The sequence below is a fragment of the Leucoraja erinacea genome, chromosome 14 (genome assembly GCF_028641065.1).
Source record: "Leucoraja erinacea ecotype New England chromosome 14, Leri_hhj_1, whole genome shotgun sequence".
Lineage (NCBI taxonomy): Eukaryota > Metazoa > Chordata > Chondrichthyes > Rajiformes > Rajidae > Leucoraja > Leucoraja erinaceus.
Window position 1 is genome coordinate 11049225 of NC_073390.1, and position 12697 is coordinate 11061921.

Sequence of the window (12697 nt, forward strand, 5' to 3'; positions counted from 1 at the left end):
CCTGCTGCCCTTTCTGCCTCGATGAAGTATCCCGACCAGAAACATGGTACGTTTGCTTCCTTCCACAAATGCTGCCTGAACTGCTGAGTTTCTCATGTTGCTCTCATTTTTTAACAATGTTCTGTGTCCAACTAAAGTTTTGCATGGCAATGAAATTACTTCTGTGATTATTTGTGCCTTAACAATAAGATACTTTATTCAGAGAATATTGCTCAAACTCGCATATTCCCCATGGAGTTTCTGGCTTAATGTAAAAAAAAAGTTCCTGTACATCTCAACTTACTGAAGCCAGTACATAATAGTGTTCTGATTAAGGAGATATTAAACCACAAACACAAACCCACCTTCCAGTATTTCAACGTTCAAATCGAGCAATCCGGAAAACATATAAATGCACAAAATGATCTGTTGTCTGGGCCTTATGGAAAGGGCTACCAGGTCTGGGTGGCACAGGCTAAAGCCAGAGACCCAGGTTCGATCCTGACATTGGGTAGTGTCTGTGTGGAGTTTGCACGTTCTCACTAGATACTCCGGTTTCCTCCCACACTCCAAAGACCTACGCGTTTATAGGTTAATTGGGCTCTGTTAAAATGACCCCCCAATGTGTAGGGAGTGGATGAGAATGTGGGATAACATGGAACAGGTGTGATTGGGTGATTGATGGGAGGTGTGGACTTGGTGGGTTAAAAGTGTAGGAAGGAATTGCAGATGCTAGTTTAAAGCAAGATAGACACAAAAAGCTGGAGTAATTCAGCAGTTAAGCAGCATCTGTGAGAAAAAGAATAGATGACGTTTTGGGTCGAGCCCCTTACAGGGCCTGTTTCCATGCTTTGTCTCGAAACTAAATTAAACTGGTCAGAGGATTGCTTTTGGCACGTGTTGCAGTCTGCACATCGTGCTGTATTTGTCTGATATCAAAGATTTACACTAACTTCATGCTGTTTTACAGATCAGCAATTTTTATTAAAGAAAATTGCGGATGCAGCCATTGATATTTATGCCATGACTGTGGTCATCTCCAGGTAAGTTCTTGAAAGACAATATTCAGCTCTCAGATAATATCCTTTAATTTAATTTTGAGATATGGCACTGAAACAGGCTCTTCGGTCCACTGAGTCCATGCCGACCTGCGATACCTGCACACACTTAACACTATCCTGCAAATACTAGGGACAGTTTACTTTTTATTTTAACCTAAGCCTTACAGGCAGCACCCGTAGTGAGGCTTGAACTCCGTACAGGCAGCATCCGTAGTCAGGATCGAACCCGGGTCTCTGGCGCTATAAGGCAGCAACTCTACCACTGCGCCCCATACATCGTTCCTTGATACACTCCTGATTCTACCCTCAACAACTAGAACTCATGTCAGCCCTAAACCTGTACAGGAAATTTGTCTCTGCCTCTAAATGCATATTTGGTATTGAAGCAGTAATTCATTTCAATTCCACTGTAGTCAATCAAGTTACTCATTAGGTATTGTGTTTTGTGACAAATGATCTGCCATCCAATGTGCACCACTGGAGGAGGTGAATGTCCAACACACAATGCTTTGATATGTCATAAGGTCATAAGGAATAGGATTAGAATTAGGCCATTTGGCCCATCAAGTCTACTCTGCCATTCAATCATGGCTGATCTATCTCTGCCCCCTAACCCAATTCTCCTGCCTTCTCCCCATCACCTCTGACACCTGTACTAATCAAGAATCTATCTCTGCCTTAAAAATATCTACTGATGGCCTCCACAGCCTTCTGTGGCAAAGAATTCCACAGATTCACCACCCTCTGACTAAAGACATTTCTCCTCATCTCCTTCCTGAAAGAATGTCCTTTCATTCTGATGTGTCAAATGATATTTTGTGAATCACCTCGGTGCTCTCTGTAGAAATAACATCTGTGCTTTAGCAGGAGATCTTTAGTCAAACCAAAGATGCTTTATTTAATGGCAACAAAATGACGCTCTCCGAATTCATTGAGTGGCAGATGGGATGATGGTCAGAGAAGCCATTTTAGGAGATGATCTGCAAAAGTCAGTTTATCAGTCAGCACTTGACCTATCAAACCTCCACCAAGATGGGCAGAATACACGTGTCCGGTACTCACTGGAATTTGGATGCTTGTGGCATTGGTTAAGGATCACAAAATATGTGCCCATTTATCTGCTGCTGAATCAGATGTTAAACCCTGTCCTTTCTAAACTAAAAGACTTTAAGCCTTTTTGATCTCCGTTCTCCATGTTTGGATAGTGTTGAAGCAGAAAGGTGAGGCATAGGATACAAAGCGCTGGAGTAACTCAACAAATCATGCAGCATCTCTGGAGAACATGGATAGGTGATGTTTTGGATCAGAACCCTTCTTCAGATGGGCATTGGATGAGGCATAGGGTTCAATACACAGGCCTTTGATGTTGATAAGTGATTTACTTTCATGTGGAGTTTAACTGGCGAGGGTGTTCTTTCCAGACCAGATATTAATCAAACCTATCATCATAATTGATGGAGGGTTCTGATTGAAGATCTTCTACGTGAAATGTTAACTCTGTTCCATTCTCCACGGATGCTGACTGAAATATTGATTGTTTTCAGGACTTAATGATTATATTTCAGATTTCCAGCATCAGCAGTTTTTTTACAATGTCAGCACTATCACTCTTCCTCCATCTCTCCTTGCTCACACAAAGTTGAATTCTTGTCACATTGACGAAGAACCACAAAGACATGGGCCCTTTTATCCACCGGTAGAACAATGTTCAGACCTGACTGTATTTAACTAGAGCTGAAACACTGTTTCAGGTCCCTTATCCAAGCCTGGATTATGCCGAGACAGAAAAGTGAGACTTGGAGTTCCATTGTGACTCCGCAACTCCTCCCTCCTCACCTTCCTGATTTCTATCCTCCAAGAATATTTGGGCTGAACCTTTACATTAACGCCTGATCCTCAACCTACATCATCCAATCGTTCCGAATTTTGATTCCAACCCCAACCCTGATCCCAACTCCAGCTCTGATTTTTCCACCATAACCCTTGCTGAATTTCAGCATTCATTATTTCACACGGCTATTGAAAGAATCAATGGATATCTTCTGCTATGTTGTGTGATTCACATTACAAACACTCTCAATGCCAGAATGAGAACAATCTATGATTTGTCATATTGTTCATTACTAATGTACAAAATGCACCGTTTTACAATACAATGTTTGGTACAAAGCATTTTAACATCTTACTATTGCAATATACAATATAAGCTGCACAATAAGCTGCATGCCTTGTATTCACTGGAGTTTAGAAAGATGAGGGGATATCTTATAGAAACACATAAAATTATAAAAGGACGGGACAAGCTAGATGCAGGAAAAATGTTCCCAATGTTGGGCGAGTCCAGAACCAGGGGCCACAGCCTTAGAATAAAGGGGAACCCAAATCTGAGGAAGGACATTATTGCCATAGAGGGAGTGCAGAGAAGGTTCACCAGACTGATTCCTGGGATGTCGGGGCTGTCTTATGAAGAAAGACTGGATAGACTTGGTTTATACTCTCTAGAATTTAGGAGATTGAGAGGGGATCTTATAGAAACTTCCGAAATTCTTAAGGGGTTGGACAGTGCTAGATGCAGGAAGATTGCTCCCGATGTTGGGGAAGTCCAGGATAAGGGGTCACAGCTTAAGGATAAGGGGGAAATCCTTTAAAACCGAGATGAGAAGAACTTTTTTCACACAGAGTGGTGAGTCTCTGGAACTCTCTGCCGCAGAGGGTAGTCGAGGCCAGTTCATTGGCTATATTTAAGAGGGAGTTAGATGTGGCCCTTGTGGCTAAGGGGATCAGAGGGTATGGAGAGAAGGCAGGTACGGGATACTGAGTTGGATGATCAGCCATGATCATATTGAATGGTGGTGCAGGCTCAAAGGGCCGAATGGCCTACTCCTGCACCTCATTTCTATGTTTCTATTTAAGACTGAGGTGAGAAAAAACTTTTTCATCCAGAGAGTTGTGAATTTGTGGAATTCCGTGCCACAGAGGGCAGTGGAGGCCAAGTCACTGGAAGGATTTAAGAGAGTCAAGGGCCTGTCCTACTTGCATGCGACTGCATGCGTTTGGCGCGAGTTCGCGCTAAGTTCGCAGTAAGTACGCGGTAAATTATGTGAATATTTGTAAAAGGTTGGAAAGGATACGTAGACAAATTGAAAGGGCAATACTGTAGATAGACACAAAAAGCTGGAGTAACTCAGCGAGACAGGCAGTATCTCTGGAGATAGCGAATGGGTGACGTTTCGGGTCAAGACCTTTCTTCATACTTTGGACATGTACGGGAAGAGAGCTCATTAACTTTGGACCCATCTAAACCAAAATAAATTTGGTCCATATGCTGCAGAATAAGGCCAATTTTGATTGTGTGACTCCACAATTGGAAAATTCAGGGGCATTCCCCTATGATCAATGCAGACAAAGGACAGGAGCAGGTAAGTGGAGGACAGGACTGGATGTTGGGCAATGTGGGGGAAAAGGGTGAGTGGCTTAGAATCAGGTCATTAGTTTGGGGCCTAGACCTAGAATAGGCTTCAGAGGATCACAGCCTCAAAGATAGTCTCATTGGAGGATCTGAACTTGGAACAGTGGTTGTGTTGGAAGATCAGCACCACAACAAAGTTTGTATTGATGGGTTGGGCTTGAGGTTGCTGGATCAGAACCTAGGTAAGGGTTGCATTTAGAGTTTTGTTGTCATAGAGGAATTGTCAAGAAGGCTCCCTGTGCTTCTGGATAAGGAACAACAGTTAGGTAAGCAAATTAGAAGTGCCCCTCTCCTTACCTTGGAGGACTTACACAGTTCCCGCTGCATCAAAAAATCCCAGAGTATTATAAAGGACATTTCCCACCCCGGACACTCCCTGTTTGAACTGTTGCCGTCAGGCAGACGGTACAGATCTACAAGGACAAGGACGAACAGACTAAAAAACAGTTTTTACCCCACTGCTATAAAAGCACTAAATGTAGCCGCCAAGGAACGCAGGGGCGATACATACTAAGGGACTGTGGTACACTGTGAAATCGACAGAAGGATGGAGGGTTGGGTGTTTATGCGTGCTATTTTCATGATATTTATTTTAGTTGTTTATCTTTTAATATTTTATCTTGTATGTATCGTTAGCTTTTAGAAATGTTTGAATGGTGCACTGACTGGCTGACATTTTTAAATTTTGTTGTACATGGTTCATGTTACAATGACAATAAAGAAACTATTCTATTCTATTCTATAAGTTGTTTTTCCTGTTCAGTGCTTGAAGATCTTCTATGAATTATCTTGCTGCAGAGAAAGTATTGCAATGAGAACCTGATTGTTCTGAGAATACCAAACTGCACATTGGCACCAAGTAGAGAAATGTGATCAATTAGTGTGCATTTAACATGGAAATGTGACATCCTAATAAAGCAGGATTCATGACTACAAATGCCTGATTAAATTAGTGATGTAGTGTGATTTGGTCCAGAAATCATTGAAATCATGTTTCATTGCAGAAAAAATACACATTTTCACACATATGGCAATGAAGCAATTGTCTGAAATGCTAGGCCAAACTATTTTGGAAATGTTGAGGAACTAGGAACTCTGAGGAGCAAGGAGAAATAGGGTGTTCTCAATCTACTGGGCGATACAACTAAAGTAAAAAAGGGCGGCACGGTGGCGCAGCGGTAGAGTTGCTGCCTTACAGCGCTTACCACACCGGAGACCCGGGTTCAATCCCGACTAAGGGCGCTGTCTGTACGGAGTTTGTACGTTCTCCCCATGATCTCCGAGATCTTCGGTTTCCTCCCACACTCCAAAGAAATGCAGGTACGTAGGTTAATTGGCTCGGTATAAATTTAAATTGTCCCTAGCGTATGTAAGATAGTGTTAGTGTGCGGGGATCACTGGTCGGTGCAGACTAAGTGGGATTCCGCGCTGTATCTCTAAAACTGAAAACTAAAAGAGTGCTAAAATAATGTCAGCATTCAGAAGTCTGAAGTGCACTGAGATGGGAGCTATGTTACAGCAGCATAAAGCATTGCACACACGCCATCTAGAGTTTATCTTGGTAACTTATGTTGAGGCTTATTATGTATTCCAGGGCATCTCGGGCACTCAGCAAAGGTCACCCAACAGCTCAACATGAAAAGGTTCTCTGTGAAACCTGGTGCATTGAGGTATGTTTTTTTACACCACTGTTACCTGATGGCAACTCAACTTTCAAAACTGCTATATTTAAGAGGGAGTTAGATGTGGCCCTTGTGGCTAAAGGGGTCAGGGGGTATGGAGAGAAGGCAGGTACGGGATACTGAGTTGGATGATCAGCCATGATCATATTGAATGGCGCTGCAGGCTCGAAGGGCCGAATGGCCTACTCCTGCACCTATTTTCTATGTTTCTCCTTTTAGCAGCGATAGCTATTGAGGAGAGAATTGTCTGCCCTTTGATTATCCAGAAGATAGACACAAAGCTGGAGTAAATCAGCAGGACATTCAGCAACTCTGGAGAGAAGGAATGGGTGACGTTTCGGGTTGAGACCCTTCTTCAGACTTTCCTTCTTACACCTTTCGTTATCCAGGATGTGTGTAGAACAATTGCATTGTGTGGGACTCACTCACATGGGGAACGATGAATATTTGATCAAAACAGATGTGGCATTCATTTTTTTTCCATGGCAATTTATTCTTTGGACAGGAAGTGAATATCAGATGTTGTTGATGCCACTTAGAAGTAGCCAACATTTTAAAATAAAACAGAGACCTGACTTTGATGCAGACAACAGGGGCAATGTGGAGAGCTCTGATAATGCCAGGCCAAACTTATAATGCCAGGGATTCTAGCTTCTGGGAGTCTGCCTTATTGAGGATGTGTGTGAGAGGAAGAAAGTATGCTTTCCGTGTAGGAAGGAACGGTAGATGTTGGTTTAAGCCAAAGATAGACACAAAACACTGGAATAACTCAGGCAGCAGCTCTGGAGAAAAGGAATAGGTGACGTTTTGGGTCAAGACCCTTCTTCAGACTGAGAGTCAGGGGAAGGTATGCTTTCCATTGGTTCTCAGGGTTTGTGGGGAGGGAAGGAGGATCGAGGTGGTGATATCACTGAAAGATCTCCAAGCAAATATCTCGGGAAGAGATGGGCAAACTGTTTAGTATTAGCAACATTAGCCTGAGGAATTGGCTGAAGAAGTGTTGAGTGTAATGATCCAACCCATAACTATCCTGGAATCTCCCTGTCAATGGTTTCCAGACATTAACTTCTTGGAGTGTTTTTTTCACTGCCAGGTAAAGCAATTGTATTGAACATACACTAACACAAGGCTCTTGCAATGCTGTCAGGGTTTCCAAAAGTGCATTTTGTTAATTATACACCCACTACAGGTGTCGCCCTTTGCTCTCAGAAAGACCTGGTGCTTCTGGGTTATGAGTTTGAACGTTATTCCCAATATCATCTCCTCAGATAGTTTAGTCCAGCATTGTGGAAATGCCGCAGATTCTTTTTCACACAGAAAGTTGTGAGTCTGTGGAATTCTCTGCCTCAGAGGACGGTGGTGGCCGGTTCTCTGGATACTTTCAAGGGAGAGCTAGATAGGGCTCTTAAAGATAGTGGAGTCGGGATACGGGGAGAAGGCAGGAATGGGGTACTGATTGGGGATGATCAGCCATGATCACATTGAATGGCGGTGCTTGCTCAAAGGGCCGAATGGCCTACTCCTGCACCTATTGTCTATTATTGTCTATTAGCAGTGCCATTAAATGAAGATCCTCGGCTGAATATAAAATATCTCACAATATCTTTTGAAACTAAATAGCAGTGATCTTCCTGCCTTTTGTTTCTAAAGTAGATTATTTATCCACAGGCCCGTATTTATTTGAGCCAACTGGCTTCTGCATTTTGCTACATGTTAAGAACAATAACTTAACATAGAACTTTGGGCTGCCCTAAATAAACAGAATTGCTCCAGACAGCCCACCGAGTTTTTAATGTTGGCTACCAGATGCTGTATGTCATTGAACCATTTTAGCTCAAGAGGAGATAATTTAACCTAGTTAGGCCATGGCAGCTCTGTAGAGCAATCCATTCCACCGCCCTCCCCCCCCCTTAGAGCCACCCCCCCCCCCCACCCCCCCCCCCCCCCCCCTCCCCCCCCCCCCCCCCCCCCCCCCCCTCCCTCCTCTCTCTTCTCCTGCTATTTCTCTCCTGGCCAGGTGGGCAGGGAACATCCGGACTATGGAAGATCCACTGAACATATTTCAAGGATTGCGACCCCCTCTTCCACTTTATCATTATTCCAAGGTACACAAAAATGCTGGAGAAACTTAGCGGGTGCAGCAGCATCTATGGTTCACAGAAGACGCCAAAACAGATCCACAGAAGACGCCATTACCGTAGCTCTCCACTCTGTGCTGAGCCATCTGGAGCAGGGGCAGAGCTACGTCCGGATGCTCTTTGTGGATTTTAGTTCAGCCTTTAATACAATCATTCCGGAAATTCTCATTGGTAAACTGGTCACTCTCGGCCTCCCCACTGTCACATGTGCCTGGATAAAGGATTTCCTCACCAACCGGCCCCAGACTGTGAGACTCGGCCCCCACCTCTCCTCCACTCGCAGGTTGTACCGGTTCCCCACAGGGCTGTGTGCTAAGCCCCCTCTTATACTGTCTCTACACCTACGACTGTAGTCCGGCCCACAACGACAACCGCATCGTCAAATTTGCTGACGACACTACTGTGGTCGGACTTATTTCGAAGGGAGACGAGGCAGCCTACAGAGAGGAAGTCCTGAAGTTGACAATCTGGTGCTCAGAAAACAATCTGGCTCTGAACACCAGGAAAACAAAAGAGCTCATTGTCGACTTCAGGAGGCACAGCACCGACTTAGCCCCCCTACACATCAACGGCGAGTGTGTGGAGAGGGTCAACACCTTCCGGTTTCTTGGCGTCCATATCGCTGCTGACATCTCCTGGACGGACAACACGACAGCGGTCATCAAGAAGGCTCAGCAGCGGCTGCACTTCCTGAGGGTCCTCAGGAAGCACAACCTGGACTCTAACCTGCTGTTGACCTTCTACCGCTCGTCCATCGAGAGCCTGCTGACATACTGCATTACAGCATGGTATGGCAGCTGCACCATGGCAGACAGGGAGAGGCTTCAGAGGGTAACCAGGACAGCGCAGAGGATCATTGGCTGCCCTCTCCCCTCCCTGATGGACATCTACACCTCCCACTGCCTTAGCAGGGCAAAGAAGATCATCAAAGACAGCTCCCATCCTGCGTTTGGACTGTTCGACCTGCTGCCCTCTGGAAGGCGCTATAGGTGCATCAAATCCAGGACAAACAGACTCAGGAATAGTTGCTTTCCGAGAATTATATCTACTATAAATTCAAATTCACACATGCACTGACTACACCGCCCAACAAGGACTTCCATCTGTATATATGTATATATGTATGTAGCGCCGCAGAATTTGTGCACCTATTCCCCCCCCCCCATCTCCCTTCTGTTTTTTGTTTTTTCTGTTTATTGTTTTGTGTGCTAAATTGTATGTATGCACTGAGTACAAGCAGCTTTCAGTTTCACTGTACATGTATAGTGACAATAAATGGCATATCATATCATATCATATGGAGCAAAGGAAATGGGCAAAGTTTCGGGCCAAAACCCTTCATTATTTCAATTTGGATAATTGAAATCCCCCAATAACCTCACCTTACAATACAATACAATTTATTTGTTGTCATTTGAACCTCATTGAGGTTCAAACGAAATTTGGTTTCTGCAGTCATACACACAAGAAAAAGAACCAAGACACAACACAATCTACACAAACATCCATCACAGTGAATCTCCTCCTCACTGTGATGGAAGGCAAAGACTTATCTCTCCCCCGCACTCCTCATTCTCCTCCCGATGTCAGTCAAAGTCCCCGGCGAGCGATGGTAAGTGTCCCACGGTCATTAAAGCCGCGCCGGGCGATGCAAGGCCATGCTCTGGGTCTGGAGCCCCTGGTGGGCACTATGTTCTTGAACTGTACAGTTCTTGCACAGCTCTGTAATTTTCTTCCAGATTTGCTCCTCTCACTGCCTGTATTTGGAGGCTTGTACAATGCCAGGGACATGTTCTCACCCTTCTTAGGTTTGTAATTATAACCAACTAATTCTGTTGTGTGGTCCTAGAATCATAGAGCATGGAAACAGGCTTTTCAGCCCAATCTAAATCTTAATCTTAAATGTTATTTTTGTACCTGCCTCAAAAGCTTCTTTTGATTCACCTGTCCTTGGGGCTCAAGGAAAGCCTCTACTTCTAACTCTACAATGCCTTCCCTAATCAGTTCTGCAATTCCACCTCTCTCTTTAACTTCCCTCTTTCCTGAATACTTTCTGTCTCTGGATATTGACCACACGTCCTTGTCATTTAACCCACATTTTGATGTTGCTTCTATAACTTATTTTTGAAATGGCTATTGATGTTTGTAGTTCACCACCATTAATTTGTATCACCTTGCACAGTTATACAATAAATATATTGTAAACATCAGTACCTTAATTTGTACACATGACATGGACCTTTGGATCTTTGAAACCTTTCCTTCATTCCGCATAAGCCTTTGTAGTCTGTTTTTGTTCACAAGAGTCCAGGACAATGTGGGAGGGTGGTAATGTTTAGGAAATGGTGGGCAGGGGGAGTGTGCAGGAAAAGGGGGTGTTGGAATATACTTACAGAGAAAGTAATGATCTGAAGTAAGAATAGGCGATTGGGAAGCGGAAGGGCAATTGGGAGATGTGTAAGTGATCCCTGTGAAGGTAGATGGTTTGAGAAAGCAATGGGGAAGTGGTAAAAGCAATCAAGAAAAGGGAAACTGGCTGGGAGGGGTTTAGCAGTTAGATGTTATCTTTGGCAGCTGATTAGTTTGTAACAAACTGGCCTCATCCAGAGTAGACAAAAAATGCTGGAGTAACTCAGCAGGACAGGCAGCATCTCTGGAGAGAAGAAATGGGTGACGTTTCGGGTCGAGACCCATCTTCCTCACAGAGGGGGAGCAGTGAGAGAGGATGTTGCTGAACTCTCGTCGGAGAGAGGAGGAGGACTTATTCAAAGTAGACATACCTTGAGGAGATTTTGCAGTGGAGCGGACAAAATGAGTAGTAAAGAACTGCAGATGCTGGTTTATAGATGCGGGTGTCTCACCCATTCCTTCTCTCCAGAGATGCTGCAAGTCCCGCTGAGTTACTCCAGCATTTTGTATCTACCTTTGTGTTGATTTAAGCAAGCACCTGCAGTTCTTTCCTGCACATGCAGAGGTCCCTTTAAGGTGCATTTATCCCACATACTCCTGAATGTAGCCATTAGCCCTGGTTCTTGTACGTTTTTTTTTCTGTATTTACTGAAACAGCGGGTACTGCTTGGCACAACATTCCCTGCAGCATGTTTGGCTATCTGTTTTCCTTTTTAAAAGCAGATCAGGTTCAAGGCCAGTATAAACCTATATTAAATAACACCATCAGGTTTACCTGTATCAGGGCAAGATTTAAGAGACCTGAGCATCTAAGGTCATAGGTTCATAGCTATGACACAAAGTGCTGGATTAACTCAGCGGGTCAGGCTGCATCTCTGGAGAAAAGAATTAGGTGACATTTCAGGTTGAGACCCTTCTTCAGACCTACTTCAGAATTTCAAATCTACATTTTGTCAGGAATTCTAACATTGCCATTTCTAATCTGAATCATTCCTAGCCTGAAGAACGGTCCCGACCCGAAATGTCACCTACCCATCTTATTTAAATATGCAGCCTGATCCACTGATCCTACTCCAGCACTTTATGTCATTTTTTAATTCCAAATCTGAACTTGTATAAAACTCTTTGACATAAGCGGCAAATAAGAAATTATATCTCATGAAAAATGTCATCTTAATTCTTTGGCTTTGCTACTCTGGATCTATCAAGGATGGCAACGGGTGTATAAGAAAGAACAGCAGATGCCGGTTTACACTGAAGATAGACACAAAATGCTAGAGTAACTCAGCCGGTCAGGCAGCATCTCTGGAGAAAAGGAATAGGTCACGTTTCGGGTCGAGACCCTTCAACAGATATACACCAACTCTGCTTGATACAAATATTTATTTATGAGCTGAATGATTATTCTACATGTACAAAGAATTGCCTGTACATTGATGATAGGATGCATCCCTACAAGAAACAAGGAACTGCAGATGCTGGTTTACAAAAAAAAGACAAACAAAATGCTAGAGTCTGAAGAAGGGTCCCAACCCAAAGCGTCACCCATCCATGTTCTCCAGGGATGCTGCCTGACCCGCTGAGTTAATCTAGCACGTTGTTGTGTTTTTTTTATAGTCAACTTATGATCTGTTTTTTGTTTTCAGGCATGGTACAGCAGAATAAAAAATAATATTGCATTTTACAACATACCGGCCCAGCCCTTTAGATAGGCATCCAATGTTCTAACTAGCCTTCTATCTTTGTTGCAGGCATTTGCTCGTGTAACCAAAAATCTGAACGCATTAAAGTCAAAGTCCAGCATGCAGGTGATCAGCAACATGCAAACTATATCCAAAGACATTGTGGATAATGGAGGAGTCGTGCCAATTCATCCACTTGGATTCTAAGCAATTAGCCATTTGGTAATATTTAATGCAATTAAATCTTGGTGCATATTACAATAAAGACAATCTTCCC

At 43.7% G+C, this 12697-nt stretch overlaps 1 protein-coding gene across 4 annotated transcripts in view; it reads left to right on the top strand.

Moving 5' to 3' along the window:
• The window catches only part of LOC129703268 (very long-chain specific acyl-CoA dehydrogenase, mitochondrial-like), a 79892-nt gene extending 67195 nt beyond the window's left edge, over window positions 1-12697 (top strand). For all 4 annotated transcript variants that reach the window (XM_055645606.1, XM_055645605.1, XM_055645604.1 and 1 more), the window contains 3 exons: window positions 950-1022; window positions 6104-6179; window positions 12490-12697. In XM_055645606.1, coding sequence (XP_055501581.1) covers window positions 950-1022; window positions 6104-6179; window positions 12490-12627 — 287 coding nt within the window. In that variant the 3' untranslated portion in view covers window positions 12628-12697. The remainder of the gene's footprint in view (window positions 1-949; window positions 1023-6103; window positions 6180-12489) is intronic.